This window comes from Capricornis sumatraensis, chromosome 7 (assembly GCF_032405125.1).
Source record: "Capricornis sumatraensis isolate serow.1 chromosome 7, serow.2, whole genome shotgun sequence".
Lineage (NCBI taxonomy): Eukaryota > Metazoa > Chordata > Mammalia > Artiodactyla > Bovidae > Capricornis > Capricornis sumatraensis.
In genome coordinates, this window is record NC_091075.1 from 116492300 (window position 1) to 116516666 (window position 24367).

The window sequence follows — 24367 nt, forward strand, 5'->3', positions numbered from 1 at the left end:
TGGCCAGGAGGAAGAGTTAGTCTGGACTCCCAGAGGTGGGGCTATGTGAGGGTCAGGAGGAGGGGGTCGGTGTCCACACTAGGATCCCACCACGCTCTTCTCTGCCGAGTCACACTGAGACCCCACGAACCTCCTCTGTGCTGAGTCACACTGGGAACCAACCACCCTTCCCTGTGCTGAGTCACACGGGGTCCCCACAGGCCTCCTCTGTGATGATCACACTGGGGCCCTACCGCCCTCCTTTGTGATGATCACACGGGGGCGCCACAGGCCTCCTCTGTGCTGATCACACTGGGGCCCCACCGCCCTCCTCTGTGCTGATCACACTGGGGCCCCACCGCCCTCCTCTGTGATGATCACACTGGGGCCCCACTGCCCTCCTCTGTGCCGGGGACCACACTGCCTCCTCTGTGATGATCACACTGGGACCACACCGCCCTCCTCTGTGATGATCACACTGGGACCACACCGCCTCCTCTGTGATGATCACACTGGGGCCCCACCACCCTCCTCTGTGATGATCACACTGGGGCCCCACCGCCCTCCTCTGTGCCGAGTCTCGGGTTGTTCCTGGGTCTGCGGCTCTCGGGGCTCTGGGGCTCACAGTCCCACTGGCGACATGGAATAAACAGCTAGCGCATCGCCATGAGCCAGCGCTCCCACAGGGCCCCTCGGGTCCCCAGCTCCCAGAGGAGGCTTTCGAGGAGCGCTCTGGGGGTGGCTTCTCCTCAGACCCAGATAATTGAGGCAGCAGATAAAGGGCGCTGCTCCTCTCCATGAGGTGGGCAGGGGCCAAGCCCAGCCATGGGCACAGTGGAGGGTGGAGCTGGGCGCGATCTGAATGGGGGGTGAGGGCTTTGGGGCGGGGCTCTCAGCTGGAAAGCAGGAAGGAGGACCTCAGGTGGGAACCTGAGGTGTGGGCTGGAGAGTGGGACTGTGGGCTGGAGGCCCAGCCCCTCACTGCTTCCCAGGGTATCTGAGCTGTCTCGGTCATGCCAGCCCCACCCAGCTGGCCCCACCATTAAGGTCACAGGTCCCCCAGGGCCCCGAGGGCCCTGCGTGTGTGCTAAGTTGCTTCAGTCGTGTCTGCCTCTCTGGAGCATAGCCCGCCAGGCTCCTCCTATTGTTTATGATTGCAAAGGTAATAGATGTTCTTTTTTTAAAAAAAAAAAAATGTACTTATTTGGCTGTCCCTAGTCTTGGTTACAGCATGCAGGATTCTCCAGGCAAGAACACTGGGTGGGTTGCCGTGCCCTCCTCCAGGAGATCGAAGGTGTATCTCTTGTGTCTCCTGCACTGGCAGGCGCGTTCTTTACCACCAGCGCCCTCCCCGCTCCCCACCCAAGGGTCCTGCTCTTCTCTAATTCAAACTCGACCTCCCCAGACCTCAGGCTTTTCCCACGTTCACTCGGGGCCAACAATAATCCTACCTCAGCAGGCCACTGGGAGAACTTCACACGATGAAGCAAGGGTAATAACTTCAGGGTCCGGAAACCCTCTTCCTCCCTCACTGAACCTCAGCCGGACCCCCTGTGGCCCCCACCCACCCACACCCCACTCACACAGCCCTCTGCCGGGGAAGGTTTCCGCCCTCTGGTGCCAGGCCAGCCCACGTCCCCTTGGAGACGGGAGCTGTGTCCACACCACTCTCAGGCCCCCCGGAAGGCCACACAGAGCAGACGTAGTGGGGGGCCTGACTCGACGTGGGGGCTTAAACCTGGGGCAGGACGGAGCTGCAGCCCGTTTCTGCCTGCAAAACCTCTAGGTCACGCGCGTTAACCCTTGTGGAGGGAGCTCATTTCTGCCCTTCGCTGGAAAAGCACCTACACCAACCTGGAGCTCCCAGAGAGACAGGGAATTGATTGGTGTGTGAGAGCTTTTATTAAAAAAATATATTGTTTATGATTGCAAAGGTAATAGATGTTCTTTTTAAAAAAAAAAATGTACTTATTTGGCTGTCCCAAGTCTTGGTTACAGCATGCAGGATCCTTAGCTGCAACACGTGGGACCTAGTTCCCTGAGCAGAGATCGAACCCAGGCCCCCTGCACTGGCAGTGAGGAGTCTTAGTCGCTGGACCCACCAGGGAAGTCCTGGTACTAGGACTTCCTATTTTTTAAATTTTTATTAAAATTTAACCAAGACCTTAAAGGAATAAGCAAGAAAATGGGAGTCATCTGTCGCCTCCCACTCGCTGCCGTCCAGCGCGTACGCGCACGAAACACGACGTTCACACAGCTTTGTGTTCTGTGAGTTTTGCTTTAAAATGTCTTAGTGGTCCTCCACATAAGCAAATACCAAAAGTGTAACTTTTAAGGGCTGCATAATATTCCTTCGTAAGGATCAATAGGAATCTCTTTATCTGCTCCCTGACCGTTATTTCCAACATTTTATTTCTTAATAAAGTCATGGGAACTCCATGAAACACAAATTCCACTTCGTCTCTCTTACTGGCTTGAAGGCTTCCTAAAAGTGGGTCCTCCTGGCTCAGAGAGTCTGGGTATTTTTAAGGCTTGTGAGGCATTTTGGCAATTTCACAATTTTCGCTCCATCAGCCTGGTAAGAGGTCCGTCTACTCCAATTCTCCAAATAGTGGGATATGTCTGTCGTTTTTACCTTTGTTGATCCAATGGGGAAAATAGCATCTAATCTATTTTAATCTGGGTACCCCTGATAATTGGGCTTCCCTCGTGGCTCAGTGGTAAAGAATCCACCTGCTAAGAAGACTCGAATTCAATCCCTGATCCAAGAAGATCCCCTGGGAGGAGGGAATGGCAACCCACTCCGGTATTCTTGCCTGGAGAATCTCAGGGACAGAGGAGCCTGGCGGGCTACAGTCCATAGGGCTGCGAAAGAGCTGGACACAACTGAGTGACAAACGTAACAACCACCCCTGATAATGAGAGAGTGCCAACCTTCTTCCCCTGTGGGTACCGAGTCTGCAGACAGGCAGGTGCGTCCAGGGCTGGGAGGCGGGGCTGGTATTTGGTGGGAGTTTGGTGGGGGGCTGCCTCATCTCCCTCAGAGGCCAGAGCCTTCGTGACCCTGCTCCTCTGAGCTTTTACTGCTCAGGATTCATCCATCAAACAAACCCTCCTGGAGCCCAGCACGCAGGTGGACCAGGCAGGCAGCGGGTCTCATGGTGTCCATACAGGGCGGGGGCCTCACCGTGCGACTCCCGTGCTCCGTGGAGCAGGCGTGAATACCACCAGGTGGGTCTGCACCGTCAGGACACAGACTGGGAGACGGGAGGTGGGGGGACGGGCTTTGACACCCCACAGGAGGTCAGGGCAGGTCCAGCTTTAGGAACGGCGAGCTGGCCTCAGCCCAGAGCCGTGAAGAGCGTCTTTGTCCAGAGACCGGGTCCCCTCGATGGCGAGCTCGTGTCCCGAGCTTCCGTTCGTGGTGTCAGCACGTCCCGAAAGCGGTCGTGGTGGGGGGTGGGCGCCTCTGGCTGCAGGGGGCTTCCTCCCCACCCAAGACATCCTGGCACAGCTGGGAGGGGCCCAAAGGACCCCTTTGATAAGCTCTCAAGACTAAAGAACAAGAGGGGACACTGGGGACCAGGCCGTCCCGGCTGACGTCAGCCCCCGAGCTTGTCTCAGAAAGGCAGGCCTGTGTGACACATGGTCCCCGGGTGAGGTCATCCCACGGCCCATCTGGGGGACACTGTGCAGCCCGCTCAGCTCGCCTCCAGGGTCAAGAGACAGAAAAGACGCTGTGACTGCGGTGGGGGGCAGGGGAGGGGTCTTGGCATCCCACCATCCCCTGCCAGGCCCCTCAGGGAAGGCCTTCAGCCTGCGAACCCAGGCCCAGCGAGAATCCTGCTGAGCTGCCTTAGCCGGGGGGCACAGGGACTTCCCAACCCTTGACATATGCCCAAGCTCCTCGGCCGCTGCCTCCGACTTGGCGTCTAGGCCCCGGGCCTGCCTTCAGCAAGGGGTCCCCCTCCGGTTCTCCTCTTGATAATTTTCCATCCACACATTTCCCCGACCCCCAGCGCCTTGGCTATAAACCCCCCGCACTGTCCTTGTAGAATTCGGCCTGATCCCTCTCCCCGACTGCCATGAACTGCAAAACGTCTTCCTATCGTTTTGACAAGTATGTGAACAATCTTTATCAAGGTCAGGAAAGAATGAGCCACAGGTGGTGGTGGTGGGGGTGGGGTGGGGGACAGGTTCGTCAAAATGATAAAACTAAGTGCAGTTCAGAGGAGAACTGCCTGCACCCCAGGCAATAAACGCGTAAAGAAATAGCTGGGAGCTGGGTGCGCCGGTCTGAGTGTTGATGTAAGTTTTTTTAAACAAGCAGCAATGAGCTACGAAGAAGGCCCCCTGCAGAAGGAGGGAGGGGACGACCGGCCGTGACCTGCTGTTCCTCCAGGTCTGGGGCCACAGGACGCCTTTAGTCTACTGTTACTGTGATTTGAGTGGTGAATGGGTCCGGGATTTCCCACAGAATGGGCGACAAGGTTGGCCACGCCTTCCTCTAAAGCTCTCTTTACCGGTGCTTTGGCGACTCCCCTGACCGGGAAAGAAGCCTCAGGAGCAGCCCGTGGCTTCCACTCCCCCTCATCAGCCTGCAGAGGTAGGAGTAGGGGTGGCGGGAAACCCTGAGACTTGCCTGCCCACCCCACCCTGGGCTAAGGGCCTTTCAGGACAGGCTTGAAGCAACCACAGACCACATGCTACTGGGACCCACACGTCCACCAGTCCTGGGTCCTGCTCTTGAACAGGGTCCCTGTGGGGAAAGCCTGCCAGCCCTACCCCCAACCTCCGGCCCCGCTGGGAGGCGGGGCTCCCTAACCAGCGGGAATTCGCTCACTGAGCTGCCAGCACCCCGGGACAGGGCGCGGGTCCCTGAACGCCTGTCTGGCTCCCTGAGTCCCGGGCGGCACGGCCCTCTTCTTACCTTGCAGGTACATCTCCTCGCCTTCTGCGAACATCCGGCCGCACCGGACACAGAGCGCACACAGAGGGTGGTAGTGCTTCTCCCCCGCCTGGAAAAAGCACAAAGCACAGGCGTGTCTGCCGGGGCCAGGGGCTCGGGGCAGCAGCATCAGCTGGGCCACACCACCCACTGCCCCCACCGCCCCCACCGCCGACGCAGGTGCTCAGGTGAGGCGGGAGGGCCGGCCGTGCGGGGAGAGTCCACATCCGTGGGGATGGGTCGGGGCCCATGACGCTCCAGGCTGTCCAGGGTGTGTGTGTGTGTGGACGTGCCCCTGTCCGCTGGGGGCCAGGCCTCGGAGCAGAGACCCACCTCCAGAAGCAGCCACTTCTCCCGTCTCCACCACCGCCAGGAGGCAGAGGGGGCCAGGTCCTCTGTATGTCCGTGCGGACACCGAACTAACGTTACTTCTCCAGAGGGAGGGACAGGACAGGCGGGGTGAAAACGACAGGTCATGTTTGTCTCTATTGTTCCCTTTTCTCCATGAGTGTTTTACTGTTTTTATTGTTCTTAAAATTCATCCAACTCAAAGTTGGAAAGAGAAAGTTGCTCAGTCGCGTCCGACTCTCTGCGACCCCATGAACTGTACAGTCCATGGGATTCTCCAGGCCAGAGTACTGGGGTGGGTAGCCTTTCCCTTCTCCAGGGGATCTTCCCAACCCCGGGATCGAACCCAGGTCTCTCGCGTCACAGGCAGATTCTTTACTAGCTGAGCCACACCCGGGATTATTTCTACACGGTACCAAAAAAAATCACCCCAAATACTGTCTTCAGCATGACGGAACAGTGACCATTTCCCTCACCCGCGGGAGGGGGCAGCCCGCTGCTAAATGTGGACGTAACCCTCGCTCACTGCCTGCTGAGATGTGAAGGTTAATCACCCCTCCATGAATCTGAGTCAGGAATACTCACTCTTGCACCAGTAAGTGACAAGGTGAAAGTTCATCACAAGCCTCTCACTTTCCTGCCCCTTCCCCACTGGTGACTTTGGTGCCAACCAGGTAACCCTCGAGTACTGGGGGAAAAGTTGAAAGTGAAAGCCACTCAGTCGTATCCAGCTCTCCAGGCCAGAACACTGGAGTGGGTGGCCATTCCCTTCTCTGGGGGATCTTCCCAACCCAGCAATTGAACCCAGGTCTCCTGCACTGTAGGCAGATTCTTTACCAGCTGAGCCACAAGAGAAGCCTGAGTATCGGGGAAGAAGAATCCAAAACAGACTCCTCTCCTGCGCGGGGCTGGCGGTGCCAGTCCACGCGGCCCAGCGTCTCCAGGCCAAGAGCTGCTTCCCCCCGGGGCCACCCAGAACGTTCCCAAACTCTTCTCCAATGCCACCTCCTCTTGGAAGCTGCCCCTGATTGCTTCCCTGCTCGGGGTCCCCCACAGCCCCATGGTCACAGGGTTTGATAATTCATTCGGAAATTCTTCCCCACAAGACAGTGAGCCTCCGAGAGCAGGACTGGCTTGGGGCCACTGCAGGAAGCCCTGTTCGCAGGGATACATCTGGGGAGCAGGTCACAAGGCAGTGGTGGGCCCAGATGGAGCGAGAGTGAAGCTGCCATTTCAGTGAAAACGCCACGTGCTCACAGCAGCTCCTACCCCGAGGTGTAAGTGGAGGGGTTGGAACAGCCCTGGCTTTAAACGGAAGCCACCTGTTGCCAGGTCTCTGCTGTCAACTGAGGACTCATGCGCTCTAAACACCTGTCCTCACACCCTCCCCAGGCAGGCACCCCCTTCACTCTCGGCGGGGGGAGAGGGGACAACCCACCCTCATGATGTCACACAGCAGAAATTCTGCAATAGCCACTTGGGGGTCTATATGGCATACACCCACAAGGCACGTCCACACTGAGGCAGGTGGGAAGAGAAAGCCATGGGGACGGTTTCAAAGAGGACAGGCTTGAAACCCCAGCCAGACCAAGGAGAATTAGGGATGAGTGGAGAGACAGCCCCGCGGCCACCGTGAGGGGCTGGCCCTGCGTCCACTCGCTTCCCTCCACTTGGAAAGCTGAGGCTGAAACTCCGATACTTTGGCCACCTGAAGCAAAGAGCTGACTCACCGGAAACGACCCTGATGCTGGGAAAGATTGAAGGCGGGAGGAGAAGGGGATAACAGAGGATGAGATGGTTGGATGGCATCACCAACTCGATGGACATGAGTTTGAGTGAACTCTGGGAGTTGGTGATGGACAGGGAGGCCTGGCGTGCTACCATCCATGGGGTCTCAAAGAGTCGGACAGAACTGAGCTGAACTGAACTGATTCGGAAAGCATCACCCAGCCCAGCCCCCGGCAGATGACCTCACTCCCGGCTCCAAAAACAGCAGCAACCAGCAAACTGTTTCTGCAAGGAGCAAGGGGATGCCACTTCCCACACTAACGGGTCTCCACCCCTGGGACAGCCTCATTTCCATCAGGGTGCAGAGAGGTGGAGGAAGCTGGGCAAGGCCACACAGCAGGAGGGGCAGAGCCAGGAGTCTGGTCCTGTGACCCCTGCCCTGAGCTGGGCGGTCCCTGACTCTGCAGCACGCATCCCATGTTCACACGCATCTCTCCCCCCACCCCTGCAACAACCCCACTCCCTGAGCAATCAACACGGAGGCCTCAGAAGACCCAAGGCCTCGGAGACCAGACACTGCAGAGCAGATCCCATACAGTTAGAATCAGGGTGGTGGCTGCCTTGGGGGCCCCAGGCGGTGTCTGGGGTGTTGGGCACGTGTTCTCCTGGTCGGGATGCTGGTTGCCTGGGTGTGCCCAGTTTGTGAGATTCATGGATTCCTCTGTGTGTTACATGCCAGTAAAAGAGTTTTCCCACAAAAGTATAAAACCACAGAAGAAAGTACATTTTGCTGACCCCAGATTTGGCAGTGGACTCTTGGATAGGAGGTGCAAAGCACGAGAGGCAACAACGTGAGAGATAAATTGGGCTTTGTAAAGATTAAAACGTGTGTGAATCAAAGGACGTTATCAGGAAAGTGCAAAGATAAACCACAGATGGGAGAAGGTATCTGCAAATCATAGATCTGATGGGGCTGAGGATCCAGAACACATGAAGAATTCTTACGGCTCAACGACAAAAAAGACAAAGGACTCAGCTAAAAAACGTGTAAACGACGAGAAAGGACATTTTCTTCCAAAGAAGATACAGCAACAGTTAAGAAGCAAGTCAGAGATGCTCACCACCACCGTCATTAACGAAAAGCAAACCCAAACACCAACGAGATACTGCCTCAGCCCACCAGTGGGAGTGAACACGTGAGTCACTCAGTCGTGTCCGACTCTGAGACACCATCGACAGTAGCCCGCCAGGCTCCTCTGTCCGTGGGATTCTCCAGGCAAGAATACTGGGGTGAGTAGCCGTTCCCTTCTCTAGAGGATCTTCCTGACCAGGGATCGGCCGAGTCTCCCACACTGCAGGCAGATTCTTTACCACCGGGGCCACCGGGTCTAATTTAAATAAAACAAAATGGAAAATAGCCAGTGCTGGTGAGGATGTGGAGAAGGTGGAGCCGTTGCACACTGGTGCAGCTGCTGGGAAAACAGTGCCAGTGACTCCAAAAGGGAAACATAGAACTACCCCATAACCCAGCGATTCCACTCCTCCGTATGTAGGAAAATGAAGAGCGAGAGAAATAAGGGCACACGCCCACCCAGAACCTGCACATAAATCCGCATAGAAGCGTCACTGCCAATAGCCAGAAGGTAGAAGCAGCCCACAGGGTCGTCACCGGGCGAGTGGGACAAACACGACGGAAGACTATTCACAGATCTGTCCGCGGAAAGAAACGAAGTCTTGACTCTTGGGGCCCCGATGGTGTTTTATAAGGACCTCAGTGTCTTTATGAGATGAGGCATCAGCATTTTCTGCCGTGGGGGAACACAGGGAGAAAGTGACCATCTCCAAGCCAGGAACCCAAAGGGCTGGCACCTGGATCTCAGAATTCCAGCCTCCAGAAATGTGAGAAATGAGTGTCTATTGTTTGAGCCTAGCAGTTCACAGCATAGCAGCCCAGGCCAACCAAGACAGGCGCATAAGCTCAAACACAGTCGAGTCTTCAGGCCTTCCACCAGTCCCGTCGCTGCTCGGTACTGCTGGTGTGGTCACACTGGCCGGGCGTTCCCCATCATCGGAACATGGCTGCACCTCCTGCTCCGTCACCCCCCAATATTGTCCAAGAAGGGCCTCAGCCGTCAGCCCCAGGGCGGCACCTGTGCTGCCGACCCCCCAGCCCCCGCCCGGCAGGCGGCACAAGCCCTTTAAACCCAGGTGGGGCTCAGGGTGGCCCAGACTGCCAAGGGGATCAAAAGCCCGTGAGATTCTGCAGCGCGCGCCTTCACAATGATGTCGCGTGCCTTCCGACAAGCGGCTGTCGTCTTTAATCAAGCAGAACAAGGCTCGTTAGGAACGCAGCCTCCAGGGGCACTGAGCGGGCTCTGCTCCTCGCCGACCCCCAGGCAGAGGGGAGGGCTCCAAGCACTGCAAACGCGGAGGGCTGGGCTGGTAACACGAAGTGGCAGAGCCTCTGGGTCCCCAGCCCTCTCTCCTCCCTGCCGAGAGGAGCAGGCCAGCCCTCCCTGCTCCCTCCTCCACAGGGGAAGCACAGAGGCTGGGGCTCCCGCAGCACATCAGAGGCAGGCACCCCCTGCCCCTCCCAGATTCCTCCACGGCCTCTTCCGTCTCGGGAGAGCCGGCCTGGCCTCTGCCTACTTTCTGAGGCCTCCCCTGGGTCCCCACCCCGCAGGGCCAGCCCTGTAGGGCACACGTTCCCCCCCAGCCCAGAATGGCCAGCTCCCTGTGGCTGCTCCTGACACATCCCCGGATTTGAAGCTAATTTAGTCTCCTTTGCGAATGACCAGAACCGGATCCAGATCTTTAAAAGGTCTAATCATAGAGCATACCGACAAAATGAAATTTACCAGGAAGCTCATCGACAACCTTTATTTAGCAGGAAGCATGCAGCGGGGATGGGTGGGGGTGGGGTGAAGGAGCCCACACAGAGGGCCCTGCAATCTGACTCGCCCAAGGAGATTTTACCCCAAAAAGAAGAGCCTGGCTGTGTGCCATGTCAGCAAAGACCCTCCCCAGAGCCCCTGAGTCAGCCTGGACCCACGGCTGATGCCACTGGCCTCAGGACAGGCTCGTGCTGGGCTCAGGGGCTCGGGGGAGCATGTCGAGGCTGGTGTGGCCCCCTGGCCCTGCCCCTCTCTCACCCTCACTCAACCTGGGGAGACTGGTCCAGGACGGAGCCACGTCCCCTCATCCTCTGCTGTCCCCAGGCCCTAGAGCAGAGCTGCACGCAGAGGGGGTATCTCATAAAGACGTTTGGAATAGGGAAACAGTGTCCACCCGTCATGCATAACGGAGTCCTATGCGACAGGGGGATCCTGGTCAGAGTGTGGGAGCAGAGAGATAGCACACTCCACCTCCAGGCACGTCAGCTGTCAAGGCTCTGAGAAGTCCTGCAGCGAGCACGTCGGCCCAGGGTCCTTGCACGGGAATGTGCTGACGGATGGACGGCTGAAGACAAGGAGTGGAGACGCCACTCCTTGCTGGTGCTGAGCCGGGACGCGGCGTCAGGCTGCAGGCAAGTCAGCACGTGCCTGCATGGGGGTCTCTGTGTGTGTGTGTGTCTGTGGGTGTCTGTGTATATCTGTTGTGCATCTATCCTTGTGTGTGTCTGCATGCCTGTGTATATCTCTGTGTGAGTATGAGTGTGAATCTCTGTGTGTGCGTGCGTGCATATATCTGTCTTCATGTGTCTCTGTGTGTCTATGTATATCTGCTTGTGTGTCTGTGTGCCTATGTGTGTATCTGAGTGTGTGTCTGTGTGCATCTGTGTGCATCTGTGTGTGTATCTGTGTGTATCTGAGTGTGTGTCTGTGTGTCTATGTGGGTGTGTGTGCACACAATGAGCAAGGATGACATTTAAATGCTAACGGTAGTTTTTTTTCTGGGTGATGATATTCATTACAGGTGATTTTTGATTTATGACAAACAAGTGTTCCTTCTGAGCGTGTTTTTAAAATAAACACATTCATTAAACTTTAAAAAGAGAGAGAGAGAAGCTGGGGCCTTGAGAAGTTGACTTCACATTCATTAAATTTAAAAAAGAGAGAGAGAAAAGTTGACTTCACCTCTGTCCTTCAGAAAGGCTTTTATTTGTTTAGAGTCGGGGCTTGCTTTCTCTCTGTGATAAAAGTCCTGCCAGCTCACAAGGGTGAAAAGGAAAGTTCTGGAAAGGAGAGGGGGGCACAAATCTGCCAGCTCTGGAGTCATGGAGACGGTCCACTTGAAATGGAGAAACATTCAGGTGGCCAGCCCCGCACCCCCCAGGGGTCCTCCAGGCAGAGGAACTCCTACCACGGTCATCCCTGGGAGCCCAGCCCCCAGGCCGGGGTGGGACAGTGCTCAGGAAGGGTCTGCAAGGTGAGTGGAGGGCAGAGGAAGGAGGGGTAGGAGGAAGGGAAGCAGAGAGGAAGCAATAAGGGAATGAGGGGGTTAATTAGTGGTTCCGGAGGGACCCTGGGCTTCTCGTTACCATGGAGACAGCCAGGCTGCAGGAGGCAGGTGGGACCGAGGTTAAGGAGGTGGGGCTGAGCAAGAAGTGCCCACCCCCTCCCCCAGGACCCACCTGTTCCTGCTAATACCAGTGAGAACGAGAGGAGAAGGTGGTGATGGGGCCACCGAGCCAGGGACACCCCCTCACTGGGCACCTCCTCTCCGGATCAGACGCTGGTTGGTCTTCTCAGAGCCCGGTCCCCTGGCCACGCACCACCAGCCCACTTTCCAGCTCGTCCGCAGAGCAACTCCATCCCCCGGAGCCAGCCCTGCAGGGCTGCTCCCACGCTCCAGGGGGCCAGCCAGCCAGCGACTGGGTGGGGGACCGTGTCAGCCTCTCCCGGGTCCCCTGCGGACCCAGTGTGGAGCGGGCTCATGGGGACAGACACCCCAGACACGCAGGATGTGGGCATGGGGCAGAGGATGCTGAGTATTTAGCGTGGCTGAGGGAGTTAAAGGCACATTTCGCGGGCGGGCAGGCGCCTGCATGAGATGGCTCCAGGCCCAGGCACACAGACGCGGCAGACTCCTGCAGGCGGGGAAGGGGCCCCCGAGCTGCTCTCCTACTCGGGCTCTGGAGAGGAGAGCCTCTTGGGAGGCAAGTCAGCAGGATCGGGCTGGTGGCAGGTGCCTCAAGGATCTCACCCCTGCTGATCGGCCCGGCTCCCAGCAAGCCCACCCCACTTCTGCCAGCACAGCCTCCCCACCGGCCCAGGGAGCTTCCTACCTGCACGCAGTCCTGGCACCAGAGCTCAGTCCAAGCAGTCACCCCCCCTTGCCTTCCCAAGGCCCCTCTGCAGCGCCCCTCCAGGGACAGGCCGGCAGGAACAGACACCGTCACCCTCCAGCCGGCAGTCTGGATCCTTCTTGTCCTGTTTGCAGGTCCTGTCTCGGCCGGCCACCTGCCGCACAACCCCCGCCACCGCTCCCCAATAAGAGCCCTCCGCCTGGCCAGCCAGGTCGCCAGCAGGCTCTGGGCCGAGCCCAGGCAGCGCCGCCGTGGTGACGGCAGCCCCCCTTCTGCGGAGCCGGCTCGCGGAGGATGCTCTGAGCCGCGCAGGGCCCCGCCGACGACTCAGCCACCACCGCGCCGGAGCTCGCCCGCAGGGGCGAAAACAAAGCATTCATCTTCCCAGGAGGTTCCTGCACCCTCCACCGAGACCTGCCTTTCTCCTGCTCCTCACGGTCAAGGCGGACCAGGGGACACCCCACTCACAGTGCCCAAACCCCGGAGCCTGTGTTGGGCCCAGCATTGAATGTCAATCAGGGAGCTAACAGGCAGACCCAACAAAGACAACATGCAGACGGGGTCGCTCCCTGGCCTCCGAGCCTGATCCGTCAGGGGAGACCCCCCACCCCACCCACCACCCCCAGGGCCACCGCTGAGCGGGGGGGCGTCCTGTAGGGTCCCCTGAGGAGATGCTGGCTCGCTCTGCACAGGGCGGGTTCAGGACTGGGAGAGGCAGGGCGGCCACAGGGTCCGGGTCAGGAGCGTCCCACCCACACCTGCAGCAGCGACGCCCAGACCACAGAGCCCAAGAGGCCCCCACTCAGGGCATCGGGCGGCACCGAAGCAGAACAGCGCCCACCAGTGACTCCACAGGGCGAGAGGCCGGGGGGCGGGCGGCGGGGGGCCTGGCTGGGCAGCCTGGGTTCAAGTAGGCTCGGCCCCGCGTGGGGTGGCCGCTGGCCAGCACGTGTTTTCCCGGACACAGAGACGGGCCTGGGGGAGGCGAGCAGAGCATGGTCTGGGGAGGGAGGTGGGGGCTGGATGGGGGCAGGTCAGCATCCCATGGAGACACCTGACTGTGAAGGGGGGGACAGCAGAGGGGGATGGGAGCTGTTCATGGAGCCCCTGGGGGGGTGCCTTGTGAGAGGGGAGGTGAGGGGGAGGTGAGAGGGGAGGTGAGAGGGGAGGTGAGGGGGAGGTGAGGGGGAGGTGAGGGGGAGGTGGGCCCCCCGGGGAGGAAGGGGGCCGGCAGGGCAGGGTCAGGCCCCAGCGGAGGCGGGGATGGGGGGCATGCCTTGTGAGAGGGGAGGTGAGAGGGGAGGTGGGGCCCCCGGGGAGGAAGGGGGCCTGCCTCCCACAGGAGGCACAGGGGTTCAGACCAGGACCAGGTGGGAGAGAGTGTGAATGGGGGGAGGGACAGACCCTTGCCCAGGGAGCTTCGCAGACAGCCCTGAGTGACCCTGGACCCTCTCCCGTTAAATCTCAGACAAGGCCGTTGTGGCTGGCAGGCTGGGGTGTGGGGGGGGTGGGGAGCAGCCCCTGGGAGGATGGAGCTCGGAAGCTCTGGAACAGTCTTTGGGGCCCTGTGGCAGGTAGGGCCCCAGTGGGGGAATTCTCCAGAAGCCTCAGTCCTGCAGCTGGGTCGGGTGGGAGGGGGGCTGACTGCCCAGAGCAGGATCTGCAGCCAAGGGCTGGGAGAGGAGAGAGGCCCAGGACGAGGGGCGCCAGGCGGGGTGTCACGGTGGGGTGCAGGGGAGGGGCGCAGCGTTCATCCGGATCCAGAGGATGTGGGTGCAATCGCTCAGCCCGCTCACCACCCAGGAAGACACAAAGAGGTCTGGCGGACGGGACGGCAACCATCTCATCGTGCGGCCATCGGCCCAACTGCGCCAGAAGCACACGAAGACCCCGGCGCAGAAGCAGACAGGTCTGATGAAAGACAAGTGCAGCGCAAGAACGCTGACTGACTGACCCCAGTGTATAAGCAGGCAGCGCTGATGAAAGGGAACTTAAATTCAAGAAGAACTCTGATTGGTTAAAAATGACAGAACACAGCACCTCTAGGGGTGGAAGGGGGACATATGACAGCGAAGTTCACATTCTCACCTGGCGCAGGATTTCATAAAGATTACACCCAGGGTGGGAGATCAGAATAGACTTTTTGGAAAGCACTTTACAACTTTCAAGAGCCCTGAAAATGCTCACAGTTGCTGGCTCAGTTTCTGCACGTCCGCGAACTAACCTTCAGGAAAACTAGAAAGTCAATAAAACAGATGCTCATCCCAGTGTTATTTATCACAGCCAGAGGGTGGTTAGCAGTGCTGCGTCCAACGACGAGCGATCAGCTTACACGTTTCTGGTCTAGTCCTGTGATGAGACACAGGGCAATACTGAAGCGCGCTCGTGTACCAGGCACCTGTGAGACAGAGGCCGCCGCAGAGGACAGCAGGGCGTACTTCTCCATCTGTAGGAAACGCCCAGAGGTGGAAACGCTACAGAAACCACAAGTGGACCGGCGCCGCCACGGGCTCGGGGAGTGGGCGAGCACCGGCTAAGGAGCACAGGCTCCCTTTTAAAACCCCCAAGCCTCAGATTCGCATCTAGATGCCAAAGGGCTGAACCAAGATCACACAGCTGAGAGAGTGTGGCAGGGAAGGCTTCCTGGAGGAGGCGGCACTCACTGAGCAGAGCCTGGACTTGTCCTCTGGCAGAGCTGGGAGGAAGAGGGGGGCAGAGGCTCAGGGGCGTGGATTCCTGCACAAAGGAATCCTTTCGGATTCTCTCGGTTAAGTTCCAGGGGGGCAGGCAGGTCCCAGGGCCCACAGCAGGCCTTAGAGCGGCGGAATCTGCGAGGCCGGGTCCCGGGTCCCACCTCCAAGCTGGCCTCCTCACCTCCAGCACGTGTCCCGTGATGTACTTCTCACAGCCGTCGCAGCGGATGCCGAATTTGGCGTGATAGTCGGCCTCACAGTAGGGCAGCCCATCCCTGCAACAGAGCCGGCAGTCAGGACGGTGGGGGGGCACCCTGAGGACTCCCAAGGCCCGACAGTCCTCACCAAGGAGAGGGGCTGTGTCCAAGGGGCAAACGCCCACTGCCTCCTACTCCAGATAACAGCGGGCCCTTGGACGGCGTGTGCTCAGCACTTACCTGCCGAGCACAGCACGGCCCCTCAGTCCCCCTAGCAGCCCAGTAAGAAATACCACAAAGATGGTCCCATTTCACAGGTGCAGAAACCAAGGTACAGAGGTGGGGCCGCCTGCCCAGGGGTGAGCGAGGGGCTGGCGGAGGGCTCCAGAGAGCCCAAGGAACCAAAACTGCATCTGGGAAATAAAAGAAGTTTCTGCAGACGTGACTCTTCATTCCAGTTTGCTCTGTCCAACGCTCAACAGCCGGGTTGGGTGTGAAATGGTCTGTTTCCTCATCAGGTGGCTTCCTGTTCCTTCTGGGGCATCCTTGCGAGCTGACAAGGGGGTCTGACAAAGCTGCCCACGTCAGAAAACAGGTCTGGGGGTGACAAGATGCCAAGCAGGGCAGGTATGCCTTGCGACTGACCCTCACTGTCCCCGGGCATGGCCTGGACCTTCCGCTGCTTCGGAAGGAGCTGGAGAACCACACGCAATGTGCTCACGCTGCCCGCGAGCAGCGGGCCAACTCTGCGCGGGGTGTGGCTTGAGGCTTTGGGGATTACGGATGAGAGGGGCGTCCTGGTGGGCGCTGCTCCTGAGTATCCATCCAGGCAGCTGCAGGCGGGCTGCTCAGACGCTGGGCTCCCTGCACTGGGCTGCAAGGTCACAGCTGGCCTGCGGGTGTCGAAGGATGGGAATGCAGGCACGGGCCTAAACAGTGTGTGGCATGTGGTCGGAGCTCATTAGAAGTTGATCGGAGTTATCACGGTGAGGTCGAGCCATGGGGCATGTGGCAGTGATGGTGTCAGGGCAGTGCCAGCGCTCCATGTGGGGTGGGGTGGGGTGTGGCTGGGCAGTGGCGACCGGACAGGCCGGCACTCAGATCCCCAGTCCCAGCGGTTACCTAACCTGCACAGGCCTCAGCTTCCTGTCTGTAAAGTGGGGGTCGTAAGAGCATGGTCTGTGTATGACAAGGGGTGACCGGTGCCTGGCACTCGGTGGGCACCTGCCAGCTGCTGGCTGAGGCCACTATCATTGTCATTGTCATCGACAGCCAGGACGGTGCTCCTGGCCCAGGCCCGGTCCATCAGGAGTCGGGTGTGGAGGCGCCTGGCACGGTGGGTGGTGATGGGGCGTCTGGTGCTCTGATCCATCTCCCCCTGGCACTGCTGGTGTGTTGCCGTGCCATCAGTTTGGTCTTGATTTCTGCTCAGCTGCCAACAGAAGGTAAGGTCTCTCGAGCTGTCAGCAGAAGGAGCTGATGGCACCCTCTTTTCCTCAAAGCTCGGGACCTTGTCTGGGTCCCACGGATGCTGGCCGGAGTGGACAGGCCTGGGGCGGGGTCCTGGTGCTTCTCGCACCCCCAGTGAGAAAGCAGTCCTTCCTTGCACAGGCGATGGAACACGTCAATTGAGCCCCTAGGGTCCACCTTCAAATGTCCTGACCTCAGGGCCCCGATCACAGCCCCCAAAAAAGGCTGTACATGCAGCAAACCCAGGAGATTCAAAGAAAACATCTCCATGGCAACCCCAAGGCCCCTCCTCATGAGTTCCGGAGGCTGCTAGGTAACACGCACGCTGTGTGGGTGAGCTGCTGCACTCTGGGGGCTGGGAAGCATTTTATTTTAAGTGCTCGGTCCCCAAGGCCGCCTTTGCATGTCACTCACTCCTTCTCCTTACTCTGAAACAGGCAGCAGAAACTCACCCAGCCTGACCCAGCCTGGACAGAGGCTCATCTCGGTTTCCCTGGAAACGCTTGATTTTGAGATAACTGTAGGTCCAAATGCTTTTGTAAGAAGCGATACAGAGAAACCCGGAGAGCCTTCCCCGGGGTTCCCCAAAGCTCACACACCTTACAGAATCAGGGGACAAGGTCCACCAGGAAACTGATGCAGGTGCACACAGTGACCGGATTCTCCCGGTGTACACGCACCTCTCACGGACACGTGCACGCATGTACATGTGTGTGCTCCATTCTCTGCAATTTTACTGCAGGAATTATTTTAAACCAATCAATTCCTGTGATGGTTCTGCTCCCCCAGAGCATCAAGAGCCAGCACAGCCTTTGACAGAAGTTGCCCCCACGCCCCTGGCGGGCAGGAGACAGCCGCTCTGCCCTCGGAGAAGCTGCTCCGTGAGCTCAGTCCACGACCCTTCCTTCCCCTGTGCTGTCAGGAGGCTTGCCATCCCTGGTGTTTCTGGGGATTCTAATGCAGCCCCCTCCTGGCCAACCAGCAGGGGCTTGGGCCCTGATCCGCACAAGCTCCCTCCCCACGCACCCCAAACCAGCCACCCCTGTACTCTGAGCACCTGTCAGGGACCCCACGTCAGCACCATGGCAGCGGACAGCTGCACCCATGACCCCTGAGCCCCTCATCCCTCCCTGGCTCTGTGGCCAGTAGCCTCAGCTGACCTCCACTTTGTGCTTGGCGGGGATCTGGGGGCCAGCGAGGGCAGCAGGTCCCACAGGGAGGGCGACACGCAGGGATAGCACTTGCCACAAGGTCAAAGGTGGGAGCGCTAACTAACGTCCGGACTCAATGAACAGAAATGAGTGTCTTTGTAGCAGGGAAGCCAGGCTGGTGGCGGGGGCAGGGCGAGGGCTCTGGGACAGACAGGCCAAGTCCTGCCGTCCTAGCGGGGCTTGCCTTGCAGACTTGGGGTGGGGGCTGAGAGGCCCAGAGTGCAGAATGGGCACTGGAGGAGCCCTGCCCCCTTCCAAGCTGCAGGTGGGCCGCCCCGCCCACTCACTTGCTGATGCAGGGTGGACACCAGAGAAGCCCCGCCCACTCACTTGCTGATGTACTCCGCGTTCAGCTGTTTGCCGCAGGTCCGGCACTTGAAACAGCCCAGGTGCCAGTGTTTGTCCAAGGCCACCAAGGACTGGCCGTTCTTGATCTCGGCTCCGCAGCCCCCGCAACCTGTAAGAAAGAACGCAGCACAGACGTCATCCTCCCGGCGAGGGCCGCGGGGCTGGGGGCGCCAGCAGCGCTGGGATGTCAGGCCCACGCCACGAGGGCAGGGACAGCGGGCAGGACAGAGGGGAGCGTCCAGCGTTGAAGGGGGACGCTATTACACGACAGCCGATGTGACCATGTGGAAAACAAACCCTGAAGCTCATTCCTGCATGCATTGAGCGCTGACTGCATGCAGTCCGGGCCGCGAGCCAGGGATACCCGGATGAACCGATGGTGGCTCCGCCCCCCAGAAATGGGCTTCCGGGCCTCGGCAAGATGTGGACTCGGACAGAGGCCCCTTGCACTGGGGGCTGTCTTGAGAGGGAGCGTCCCTGGGCCGCAGGGTGCCATGCTGGCAGGAGCGCTGGTGGCCCCTCTGCCCTCCTCTGTGGGCAGGTGAACTCTAACCCTAACCGTGCCCCCTTAGGAAAGGTGCGGAGATAGAGGTCGGAGCCCCAACGCCTGACCTCCAAGTGCTCCCCTCCCATAACGCCCCTTCCAGGAAGCCTTCCAGCCTGGCCTCTGAGCTCCTTCTGTGCTGCATCTCAGACACGGGACACACTGACCTCGTCCTGCACTCCGGGTCCGGGTCCCAGCCCAGGTTGGAACCAGGCCCCTGGCACTGCCTTGGTCCCCAGGTGACTGGTGCTTTCCCACCCACGGCCCCCAGCCTGCTCTGGGCTCCCGGCCGGACCCCTGCCCTGCCCTTCCGGCCACGCCCATCCCTGATCAAGCCACCCTGGGCCACACACACTCTCTGCCAGTCTCAACCAGGGCCATTTGCTCCCCCAGGCTTTGGGCAATGTCTGGAGACAATTCTGACCATCCCAGCTGGGTAGGGAGGGGTGCTCCCGGAGCCTGGAGGCCAGGGATGCTCTGCACACCCTCCAGGACACAAGTCACCCCCGCAGCAACGAATCATCAGGCCCCAAATGTCAATAGTGCCCAAGTCAAGAAAGCCTGCTTGGAGCCTCGGTTCGGGTCTCCCCAACTGGGCAAAGCAAAGGAGCCTCCTGGGCTGTGCCAGACAGACCTGGGAGGAGGCAGACTGCTGGCAGTGGCTGGAAAGACGGACCTGGGAACCAGGCTGCCCCCCAAGCTGTGTGACAGTGACCTCTCTGTGCTCACTAAAACAGGGATGCGCTTCATGGGGACGATAAAGGAACCAGCCTCACACAGCTGTCAGGGGATGAAGAAGAGTAACAGAGGCCCGTGGGCTGGCAGATGCATTTGACAGACAAATGAGCACACGTGAACACTGGAGTCACCCCTGCTACTGCTGAGAGGAAGCCCTGGGGAGAGGTTCACGTCTCCTCTCTGCCTCTGGCCGCGTTAGCAGCGCGCCCTCCCCCAGGGCAGGGTCCAAGTCTCAGCCCAACGTGCCACCTGCAGCTGCCGGGGGACGTTCCCCTAACCCCAGCCCCCTCACTCATCCCCTCTGAGTTCAGGGTGCAGCCTCATTAACAGTGAGCCGTGAACACAGAGGCCAGAGCAAGCTGCAAGGACCGTTGTCATGGAGACGCACTCATCCTTTTCTGAAAACATCTGGAGCTCAGCATGGTTCGCACTGCTTTGCCAGTGACGGTGGAACCTTGTGTGAGAAATCCAGTCGACAACTGCTGTCAATGACGGGATGTCCTTGAGGGAGTGTGTCCCCACAGCCCAGGGCAGAGGTGGGGCAGAGGTCACCTGGAAGGCCTCGTTCTTGCCACCTGGGCCTGGCTCTGCCATCACAGCAGCATGACAGGCCTGGGTCCCTTCCCCAGCATGACCTTCTAGAATCTTCCAGATAGTTTCCCTGTTTCCCTTCAAGTGCCCCCTCCTCTGCCAGACCTGGTCATGGGTTCAAGGCCCAGCCCTGTCACTAACAGGGTGCCTGAGACCCAGGACGTGCCGGGGGCCTCTGAGCCCTAGCTGGGGTCTTGGGGCGGGAGTGGGGTGAAGCCCACTGTCCCCTCAGATCTAACCGGGTCAGGGAGCTCTGGGTCTAATCAGAGGGTGACCTTTGATGGCAAGGAACCCACTGGGTTCTAATTCTTAAAAGTGCCTGAGAAATTATGGGCTCGACCTGGGATTTCTCCAAGGAACTGGACTGAGTGGGAGGAGCTGTGAGCAGCCACTGGGAAAGATAAAGCACGTTCAAGTGCATCCGTCTAGTCAAGGCTATGGCTTTTCCAGTCATGTATGGATGTGAGAGTTGGACTATAAAAAACGCTGAGCGCCGAAGAATTGATGCTTTTGAACTGTGGTGTTGGAGAAAACTCTTGAGAGTCCCTTGGACTGCAAGGAGATCCAACCAGTCCATCCTAAAGGAAATCAGTCCTGAACATTCATTGGAAGGACTGATGCTGAAGCTGAAACTCCCAACACTTTGGCCACCTGATGCGAAGACCTGACTGATTGGAAAAGACCCTGATGCTAGGAAAGATTGAAGGCAGGAGAAAAGGGGACAACAGAGGATGAGATGGTTGGCTGGCATCACCAAGTAAATGGGCATGAGCTTGAGTAAACTCTGGGAGTTGGTGATGGACAGGGAGGCCTGGAGTGCTGTAGTCCATGGGGTGCAGAGTCGGACACGACTGGGCGACTGGGCTGAATTGAAGTGAACTGAACTGAAGTGCATCCCACCCTCTCCCAGGCTGTGACTGCAATGCGGTGGGGGTGGGGCAGGAGGGATGTTGGTTCCGGGCACCCTACAAGGCCGCTGCACCCCACAAGGCAGCCGCTGCACCCCACAAGGCAGCTGGCGGGCCTGCTCCTCCCATGGGGCCTGGTCCCCCCCTCATCTCCATGTTACCCCTTCATCGAACCTCACAGTCTCGCCAAGGGAGAGGTTCACCTCATTTCCAGAAAGGGGGACTGAGGCTCCAGCCCCATCACCCACCTCTGAGCATGAGGACAGAGCAGTCACACGGGCAGAAGACACAGAGGAGCCCATGGCCACTGCCCCGGTGGTGAAGCCCCAGCCCACCTGTAGCTCCTCACCAGCACACACCCAGCGGAGGCCCCGGTGCCAGGGCCCCCCCGCCCACTCCTGCCCCTCTCCCCACCCCCTGCCTCTGGTGGCCTCCAGGCCCTCGATCCGAGGGGGGATCTCAGGTTCAGGGTGTGACCCCATCCTGGCTGGAACCATGGGGGCTCCTCAACTCAGACAGCGCTGCCCCGTCCAAGGCCCCAGGTTCCCACCTCCTGGCTGCCCCTGCCCCAGGCTGCCCCTCCAGGCCACCACCCACACCCACTACTGACCTTGCGTCCATCCCCAAGGCCCAGAGCAGGGATACCACTCACCCAGGGCACACAGGTGGTGAGAGGCAGCGTCCATTCCATGCAGCCTGGCCTCAGTGCTGCCCCTCAACTGGCATGGCACTGGGTCTCTGTGAGCCAAGCCAGGGATGCTCCGCACACCCTCCCGGAATACAGGTCACCCCAGCAGCGAAGAATCATCAGGCCCCAAAGGTCAACAGTGCCCAAGTCAGGAAAGCCTGCTTGGAGCCTTGGTTCTGGTCTCCATACATGGGCAAAGCAAAGGAGCCTCCTGGACTGTGTCAGGAGGCTGTGACCAGCTCCAACCAGCCACCAGCTCAGAGCTGGAGACTCAGGGGGCAGCCTGGAAAAGGGGAGCCTGGCTGGGAGCAAAGGGGGCCCTCTGGGAGGACACTCTCTCCCAGGCAGTGGAAGAGGCAGCCCAGGGCGCAGCATCGTGGAGGCTCAGGCAAGAAGGGAGGTGGTGGGCACCCAGAGGGAGGAATGCATCCCTGCCCAGGGAAGGCTTGGCATCCAGCCAGAAGCACGATCCTGTTACTAAGCAACAGGCTCAGGCCAGAGAGCGGAGGAGGGAGGTTCAGGGCCCTGGGACTGAGCGAGACTCCCATGGGAGGAGCCGGTCACTCTACTTCCCCTGGGGAAGGCAGCACCCAAAAGTGGCCACCTGTAGCTGTGCACCCTAGGCAGGAAGGACCGGGGGGCAGGAAGGACAGAAGCCAGGAAGGACAGGGGTCGGGGGGGGGGGCAGGAAGGATGGGGGTACAGGAAGGACCAGGGGGCAGGAAAGAGGGGGCAGGAAGGACCAGGGGTCAGGAAGGGACTAGGGGCAGGAAGGATGGGGGCAGGAAGGACAGGGGGGCAGGAAGTGGGGGTCAGGAAGGGACTGGGGGCAGGAAGGGACTGGAGGCAGGAAGGGACTGGGGGCAGGAAGGATGGGGGCAGGAAAGATGGGGTGGGCAGGAAGGACCAGGGGGCAGGAAGGACGGGGGGGGGGGCAGGAAGGATGGGGAGCAGGAAGGATGGGGGCAGGAAAGAGGGGGCAGGAAATGGGGGGCAGGAAGGACCAGGGGTCAGGAAGGGACTGGGGGCAGGAAGGACCAGGGGCAGGAAGTGGGGGGCAGGAAGGGGCTGGGGGGCAGGAAGGGGCTGGGGGCAGGAAGTGGGGGGCAGGAAGGACCAGGGGCAGGAAGGGACTAGGGGCAGGAAGGATGGGGCGGGCAGGAAGGACGGGGGGCAGGAAGGGACTGGACCCCTCCCCTAAGGTCCCCCCCCCGCCACCCCCTGTAGGGCAGACCGCTGCTCAGGCTCACACTCCCAGTGCTCCCAACCCACGTGGGCACTCCCTCCGTCAGTAGCCATCTCTGGCTCCCTACTGCCTCCAGGATGTAGCTGGAGCCCCCTGGTATGGCTTTGCCACCTGATTTTGGTCTCTTTGGTGTCACTTCCACCCCCTGCCCCCACACAGAAGACCCCTTGTCCACTCACATGGGGGTGGCGGCTGCCCCCACCTCATGCAGTACCCTCACCTCAATGCCCACTTCCTGAAGCCTGTGCTTCAAGTTTCAGACCAAACAGCATCTCAGAAAAAGCCTCTGTTCACAGCAGGGCAGGTTCCCCTCTTTGGAGTTTAAAGGGATTGGCTCAAAGCTCAGCCCCATCTGTCCCTCACTGGGCACCCAGCACATCCGCCCTCCCGGCCAGGCTCAGGGCACGTATGCTCCTGGAGAAGGAGGGAGGAACCCCTGCCCTCAGGCTGCTCTGGGGACAAACGGAGGCAGGAGCTGGGATGTGCAGATGTCCACACAGAAGCCACGAGCTGGTGACGGGCATTCAGTGCTGTCCAGGCCCCAAAATGCAGCTGAAGCTCCAACACTCTGACCCCCTGATGCGAAGAGCCGACTCATTGGAAAAGACCCTGATGCTGGGAAAGAGGAGGAGAAGGGGCCGACAGAGGAGGAGATGGTTGGATGGCATCACCGACTCAACGGACGTGAGTCTGAGTGAACTCTGGGAGACAGTGAAGGACAGGGAAGCCTGGCGTGCTGCAGTCCGTGGGGTCTCAGAGAGTCAGACATGACTGAGCGACTCAACAACAGGGCACAAAAATGGCTCTAAGCTGCAGATTATTGCTGTGGACTGGGAGGAGGGGCAGCTTCTATTATTAGACCATCCAGGGGTCAAGCGAGCATTTGTTTTTGAAAACACAAATTTGATATTTTAAAATAAATTTTCATTTGGACAGGGCAGCCTTTCTGCCCATGGCATTTTTTAAAAATCTCAAAAAGAAGTCTCAGACAATGAGTCTGTGGTTGGACAGGCTTCCCTTTTCGCTCCGGCTACCGGGATGCTCTGGACAAACTGTTTAAACGAATCCCTGCCTTTTGAATTAAGCTGTAGTTGTTGGTTTTGTTTTGTTTTTTTGTTTTTTTTTTTGCTATTTCAGATTAAATGATAATAGGATTGTTTGTTGGAGCACATCCTCAAATTCTTTAATCAATTCAAACCTCAGCTGCAGAGAAAGCTGGAATGGAGACCTCTCCCAGCAGACCCCAGAGCCACAGCCTCCCCAGTGGGACCTGCTGTGAGCTTGCCTCCCTGGGGATGAAGGCTGCACCTCACTTATCAGATAAAATTCTTAGCAGCCCCTGAAGCTGACATTTGGCTCCAGAAGGATATGCAGCCTTCTCTGTGCAGATTCCAGTGTCAGGGACAAGGTGGGCTGGTGGGGAGGGGACTGTGAGCAAGGGGCTGGCTCTGGGGGTCAGCAGAAATCCCTCCTCTGCCTCAG

General features: G+C 59.2%; 1 protein-coding gene across 1 annotated transcript in view; it reads right to left on the reverse strand.

Moving 5' to 3' along the window:
• The window catches only part of ABLIM2 (actin binding LIM protein family member 2), a 107785-nt gene that overhangs the window by 76564 nt on the left and 6854 nt on the right, over positions 1 to 24367 (reverse strand). The window contains exons 4-6 of the mRNA XM_068975420.1: positions 18153 to 18279; positions 15126 to 15219; positions 4910 to 4997 (exon numbers count right to left, since the gene is read on the reverse strand). Of these exons, the coding sequence (XP_068831521.1) occupies positions 4910 to 4943 (34 nt within the window). The 5' untranslated portion in view covers positions 4944 to 4997; positions 15126 to 15219; positions 18153 to 18279. The remainder of the gene's footprint in view (positions 1 to 4909; positions 4998 to 15125; positions 15220 to 18152; positions 18280 to 24367) is intronic.